The sequence below is a fragment of the Amphiprion ocellaris genome, chromosome 1, assembly GCF_022539595.1.
Source record: "Amphiprion ocellaris isolate individual 3 ecotype Okinawa chromosome 1, ASM2253959v1, whole genome shotgun sequence".
NCBI lineage: Eukaryota > Metazoa > Chordata > Actinopteri > Pomacentridae > Amphiprion > Amphiprion ocellaris.
In genome coordinates, this window is record NC_072766.1 from 27,594,670 (window position 1) to 27,602,006 (window position 7,337).

The following is a 7,337-nucleotide window of genomic DNA, read 5'->3' on the forward strand; positions in this document are numbered from 1 at the left end:
TTCCAATCAATCATAAAGACATACAGCATGATAAGATCTATGATGACAGATTAACAGATAGATCCAGGAGCCTAAAAGTGTGCCAGACTAGACAGCACCTCATTGATAATAATCTCAAACTCCAGGAATGAATAGGGCATATATTTCATCAGGTGTGATCCAGGCACTATTGCACAGAGGCAATCTGCGGTGGCAAAAACAGAGTATAATGAATAGGCTGCCTCCTCTAATGGATTTGAGTCCTCCTCTGTATATCTGCTTGTCTCTCTGTTTTCAACACAGGTGATCCAGACTGTCAGTGCGGTAGACAAAGATGACCCAATCCAGGGACACTACTTTGACTACCGTCTAGTACCAGAGATGCTCAACAACCCCAACTTTACCATCAAAAACAACCAAGGTGAGAAAGAAAAGAAAGCACTAGAAAACAGCTCTTTTTTGTGGCAGAATGACTGAAGTTTCTCTAAATTTTTCCAATGGCTTTCCAGACTAATCTCTAACCCGCGGCATGTTAGCCATACTGGAGATGAAATCTGGTGGATCAGTGTAGCTCACAATTAGCAGATGTGAAATTGTCTGGACACCAGTTTCTTTTTACTCCCCAGTGCATTTTGAGGGAAACTAAATGAATGGGATCCAAATAGCTTTTCCTGCTAGTCTTGCAGCTCAATGTAGGGTGACTTCCTAGGAGCTGTTGCAGTGTGGCAGATGGTACTATATTTATTTGCTAAGTACTTTGATTGGTTTATTTGCCATTTTTGCTTGTCTTTATTCCGTTCTTCTTCTCCCGCCTTCCCTCCATTACTGGCTCTGAACAGCCTGTGTTCACAATGACGTTGTGTAATGTTTTCAGCTTGGGGCAAAAAATCTTCATATGGTACTAGCCTTCTGTTTCGACGTAAAGGCTGCAGGCTAACTTACTGCAACCTCGCTCTGATGGAGGAAAGATGCCATAAAAATCAGGTCATCAAGTGGACTAGCTATCTTTTGACAAAAATGAAAATCATTTACATTTGAAACAGATACATTAGCAGGAACATGAGGTGCCAGTATAGTAGTCACGCAAAATGCAAAAATAGCTTGGCAAAGACTATCCTACTTCTGACACCCTGACAGTTACTAAAACTGGGGGATTTTTTTTTCCTGTCACGTGCAGAAATCTTGTCAGAACATCAAGTATTCTTGACTTCTTGTCAGAAGAATACAAGGCTGTTTACCAGGCACAGACACACTGCAAATTACTGAATCTTAACTGTGGATCAACCCCAAAGTGTAAAAAAAAAACATGCAGCTTCCTGAACTTTGCCCTTTTGTTAAGAGGAGATTAAATAGTTTCTTAAGATGATGTAACAGAAAAAAAAAAAACACCGCTAAAAGCTCAGCTGTGTATTAGACCAATCAACAAAAAGCCTTCTTTTTTTCTCACATGCCTGAAACCAAAGTATATATGTGTTGTTGTTCAGCTCCACATAATACATACCACAACACAGCAGACACTTTTTTATGGTATTGCTAATTCTGAACAGAGGAAAGAAGTCCATCGCACTATATCCCCCAGCACTTCAGTGCCTATTTCTATCTGAATCGGCAGCTGTGGGAGACACTTCAGTGAAGAGCGTTGGGCTCCTGTGAGCCTCTGTGTGCGGCTTTTGTTTGTGATGATAAGTCTAATTGTAGGGATTGCACAGTGAAGAGGTTAGGAGGTTGCCCGCAATGGGAAAAATGGCTAAGGTTCTGACCAGCTGTATGCAAGATATTGAGCACCCGGACAACTCAATATTCAGAAGGCAGGGCTGCAACACAGCACAGCAGCACATAGTCAGCAACTAACAACACACTCACCATGATGCCAAAAATGAGATGTGCTGATAGCAACTATTTTCAGACTCCGTGGTTAATGTCTGACAAGGAAATTGCACAAAGTTCCTCTCCTAAATGTAAAGCTGAGCACAGTGGGAATAAAATGCACCCTTTCTGAATATACTACATCTAAGGGACTTTGCATCTACGCTACCGTTCAAAAGTTTGGGGTCACTTATAAAGTCCTTATTTTTGAAAGAAAAGCATTTTTTTTTTTTTTTTTTTGATGAAGATAACATTAAATTAATCAGAAATACAGTCTAGACATTGATAATGTGCTAAATGACTATTCTAGATAGACACAGCTAATTTTTTAAAGGAATATTGACATAGGGCTACAGAAGAACATTTCCACTAACCATCACACCTGTGTTCTAATGGTGCATTGTGTTAGCTAATTGTGTTGAAAGGTTAATTGATGATTAGAAAACCTTTGTGCAATTATGTTAACACATGGATGAAAGTGTGAGTTTTCATATAAAACATGACATTGCCTGGGTGACCCCAAACTTTTGAACGGTAGTATACATCTATGATGAATAGACTGCGGTGGGGTAAACTTCTTGTAAATTTTGCTCTATAGCTAACTTTAAGATGAAGTCACTTCACTGAGTTTGACTCCTCTCTATGTATGATTTACTTAGTTAATCAAATCATTGAATTTTCAGCTTGTTGGGATAAAGCAGAAACCACCATTGTTCAATGTAGTCGATAGTAACCATCACAGACGTTCAACCAACTAGCTAAAGTTTTGACATTAGACCTCTTTTTCCTCATTCAAGCATGAAAGTGAGCCTTGCATTGCATCTTGATTTGCTGAACCAACTACCAGGCAAACCTCCATCAATGGAAAAAAAAGTGCTTGCTAACACAATTTTTCACAGTACTTAACTAGTCAGCTGTACATGGAACAGCTGAAAACCATACCTGCAAATGTCAACAGCAGTCAGTTTACATATTAATTATTGTGGTCCTTAAATATTTAATACCACTGCTAACAGAACTCTGCTCCTAGCTTGTACACTGCATTAACTAAGTTTGCTTTTATTGTGTTGGTGTTGCAACATTTTGAAAGATTGTCAATCAGACATGCACAGCAACCCTCACAATCAGAGGCTTAGGAGCTTTTTTTTCCATGATGGCCTGATAAAAGAGGAGCAGTTTAATGTTTGTGTTAATTTTGTATGCCTTTTGTATGCATTGACCACAGACACATTAAATTTGCACAATAACACTGCACATGCTATCTTTACATAGTGTAAGAAACCAAACATACAATGTGCTAAGTGGTGGCGAATATTTCTTTCTAGACTAAGTTGGGTTAGCAACTTCACCGCCATCACCTCTTTCTCTCCCTCTAATCCTTTCATGTTAGCTTATAAAGCATTTAAGCTCTGCTGGTTTGGCATGGTGTGTAGTTGCTCACATGGTCTTAAGAGACATGAAAAGTTTGAAAGTGTTCATACTGTTAGTGTCACTTCAGCTGTCACCACTGTCATTTGTAGCCGCCCATATAATAAGTTATTTATAGAATTTTTTTAATTTAAATGAGCCTTTGCTTTTGTCATAGTGACGATTAATATTTCAATATTCATTGTTTTCATCAGTCAGTAGATAAAACACTGTTAAAATGGCCTAACATAAAGGATAGTGAAAACAGCATTCTTGCAGCTGCAGTGAGTTCAGTCTGTTTGAAGGTTATCTGCACAGCTGTCTTTCTCTTTGAGTAGCAGACTCCTTCTGTGGATGGGCTGACGGGCAAGAAATGTTTAATTCTATTTTTACCATCAATAGTTGCCAAGAAAATGCAAATGACCTGTATACGAGGACATGCCCTGCTGGTTTACTGCAGTATAGTTGATACTTGCATACTCACTCCTGAATGATCCAAATGAAATAGGACATGCTGGTGTTCACAAAGCAGAGCGTACTGCTTTGTGGTGTACTGCTCGTAAGAAAATAAATCTGAGCATATGTTCACATCAATTACAGATTGCGCAAAGCATATAATTCTATCATGAAGCATTCCATCTTTTGATTAAATTTGCTCTGTCAACGTGGATGTTTCAACATGGCCCATCTCTCTACAGCGTATTTCACCACATCTATTTTCCTTCTCTCTTCAGTGCACTTTCAAACAGTGAGGCAAAGGTTAGACTCTCAGAAATCTTGTACGTTTTCCATAAGAACAGCAGGAGTAGATTCTTGTGGGAATGCAAGTGTTTGATAATGTGAGCAGGGTAAGGAGTGCTAGCTAATGAGCAGACAGCTTCACAGAAGTGTCATCAAAGAGCAGCTGGCACCTTTCTGGGTCGACATGTGCCATCTTAGCCAGTGTCGCCTGCCGTGGTCCTCACATTTCCTCAGCTTTCAAAGAGGGACCTAAAACTCAGTCTCACCTTCCTTCAGAATTCCCAAATTGGACTGTCAAGAAAGAGAAGGGGGTGGGGGGGTCCTGAAATCCATCTACAGCATTGGAATGTGAGAACGCTAAAAAGCCTGGTGACGATTGATGTGAAATTAGTTTACCCTTATGCTGCACTGATCTTCACACAATTTCATAACAGAACTTCAGTCTGTCACCACCATGAATAATAATGGATTTTTCACACACACGTTCAAAAAAATCATCTCTGGCTTTACCTCTCTCTGACAGACAATTCAATCAGTGTTCTAGCCAAGCATGATACCTTCCGACGACAGAAACAAGAGATGTACTTCCTGCCAATCATTGTAACGGACAACGGAAACCCACCGATGAGCAGCACCAACACCTTGACCATCAGAGTGTGTGGGTGCAGCAAGGATGGAATCGTCCAATCTTGCAACGTGGAGGCCTACGTCTTACCTATTGGCCTTAGTATGGGGGCTCTCATTGCCATCCTGGCCTGTATTATACTCCTGTTAGGTGAGGTGTTTCTTTTTTCTTTTTTCTTTTTGTATTGTGACATTGCTACCGTGAAATGGTGTAATAAATGTAGATCAAAACTTGCATAATCTGACCTCCAGGATTTACTGAAAATCCACTTGCCAAAGCTTGACCAAGATTTCTGTCTTTTCTTTCATTTTTCCTTTCTTTCCATCTTTCTTTCTGACAGTAATAGTAGTACTATTTGTGACCCTGAGGAGACACAAGAATGAGCCTCTTATTATTAAGGATGACGAAGATGTGAGGGAGAATATTATTCGCTACGATGATGAGGGAGGTGGCGAGGAGGACACGGAGGCGTTTGACATCGCCACGCTGCAGAACCCAGACGGCATCAACGGTTACCTGCCACGCAAGGACATCAAGCCTGACCTACAGTTTATGCCGCGGGCGGGCCAGCACTCGGGCCCAAATGGTGTGGATGTGGATGAATTCATCAATGTACGGCTGCATGAGGCAGACAATGATCCAACAGCGCCGCCTTACGACTCCATCCAGATCTATGGATACGAGGGCAGGGGATCCATTGCCGGCTCCCTCAGCTCGCTGGAGACGGCGTCATCAGACTCGGACCAGAACTATGACTATCTCAGAGAGTGGGGCCCACGCTTCAGAAGACTTGGGGAGCTGTACTCTGTGGGAGAGAGTGACCGTGAGACCTGACCTTTGGTTTGTTAGAAAAAAAAAGACGTTTGAGATTTTTTTTTTCTGTTCACATACTTGTGTATTAAACGCTAGGGGGTTTGCTGGCTTTTAGAAACAAGTGTTTAAAAAGAAAAAAGAGTTAATAACAAGGGAGGCCAACTTTTTGTATTCTTTTTAGAGTGAGGTATAGCAGTCGTCATCCACTACGTCAAGCGCATTGTAATTGTTGAGCCAAACAATGTCTTTATTAGGAGATCTATGATTCTTGTGGAGTGTAATTTAGATTCCGTTGTGGAGTGTCTAGCAGTATTTTGGGTGTTAGTCATTCGCTGTGACTGCCAGTAGCAGAAAAGCCCTGGCATCGCCGGTAGTTGCCCAATAAACGGATATTGTTGGGTTCTCTGAAGCTTGAGCAGACACCATACTCCATGCTCCATGGACACCAAGCTGGACTGCAGAAGCTGCAGAGGGGCTCTTGTTTCATGCCTCCCTGCGCCACCCAGCTGATCGGTGATTGGAAATAAAATGACAATGAAAAAGCAATACTTGGTCTGCATTACAATGATGAATGTATGTATGATTTGAAAAAAAAAAGCAAAAAGACAAAGCAGTATTGGCTTTAAGGTGAATTTGTTATCATTTGATATGTTCTTTGGTGGCCACATTTATAAACTATCTAAAGCCCAGAGCGGCTTGCTTTATACAACTCTTTGTATTTACACGCTACAGGTGTGGGTCGCAAATGTTACTAGCCTATAAAAAACTGAAGTGAAGACAAAAAAGAGAAATGTAGAAACTCTGAGGCCTTCTTTTTACAGAAGCAACATTAAATACAATTGTAATCTACTGTTTTTTGACAAGAGATGTGTTGATTCTTCATTATTGTTCTATAAGTTTTTGTATATCTGTTCTTAAGTAATTTTTTTCCGTGCTGACTATTTGAAGTGAGTGTGTTTAGATAATTTCACATTCAGTTGTTTTTTCAACCACTTGAACACTATTTCCTAACAGCCAAACCATATCATGAATTTATTGCAGTTGATGATATAGACTAGATGTATGCAGGCAAACAAGAGCTCTAAGTTACTGTAACAACACAGATGAACTAATTAATTGGGACTGCAAGAAGGGAACCTTTCTGACATGCGAATTCTGTGTAAACTATATCTCATAATGTATTCTGAGGTGCAGCCAGTGGACGTCTGAGCACAATAGCCTAATTGATACCTAAGTATGTGAGTCCCTCTAAACATCAAATCCCATTTAGGAAAAACAGATTGCATTAGCTCAAGAAAAGTGACAACGCGAATTCAGACCATGTGCATATTGTGCTTACACTGTATGATATCAATAAAAAAGACTTGTACTGTACATAGAGTTACTGCTAATGTCATTAGCTTTCAATGAGGTGGTAGGTTTTGTCTCTGCACGTTAGCTCTTGCACATAATGAGAATTTCAATGGCACTACAGCTGCGTGCATACTCAGTTTGTACTGATACAGTATTATGGCAGTTCTCGGTAGACTAAACAATATATATGGAATAGTCCTACATGCAGATCATATTTTCTACTGTGCTTTAATGCTTATAAATGTGTATGTTCAATTATTTACTCCCTGTACTGTAATCTAAGATACCCTGTATTGTTTCCTACTTTGTGAAATATATTTTTATAAATATTGCCGAATGGGTGTGATTTTCTTTTGCAGGTGAGAGGTCAATGGCAGTAAAACATTCTAGATAGGATATTAGCACTGTTAACGGGGCGCTGCACTCATTTTACACTTGAAGGTCAGCTGACTTGTGGCAGGAAGCATCAAGTCGGTCTTTGAAAATGATTGTGTAATGTCTGAGAAAATAACCCAGATGATGTGATTGGGAGTGGAGACTACAAATTTATCAT

The 7,337-nt window shown here is 40.1% G+C and overlaps 1 protein-coding gene across 4 annotated transcripts in view; it reads left to right on the forward strand.

The window, feature by feature from the left end:
• cdh8 (cadherin 8) overlaps window positions 1-7,121 on the forward strand; it is a 101,534-nt gene extending 94,413 nt beyond the window's left edge. For 3 of the 4 annotated variants that reach the window (XM_023261732.3, XM_055012275.1, XM_035944207.2), the window contains exons 10-12: window positions 283-400; window positions 4,517-4,768; window positions 4,959-7,121. In XM_023261732.3, the coding sequence (XP_023117500.1) occupies window positions 283-400; window positions 4,517-4,768; window positions 4,959-5,452 (864 nt within the window). In that variant the 3' untranslated portion in view covers window positions 5,453-7,121. The remainder of the gene's footprint in view (window positions 1-282; window positions 401-4,516; window positions 4,769-4,958) is intronic. The other variant, XM_023261734.3, reaches the window with a different exon arrangement.
• The last annotated feature ends 216 nt before the right edge of the window (window positions 7,122-7,337 follow it).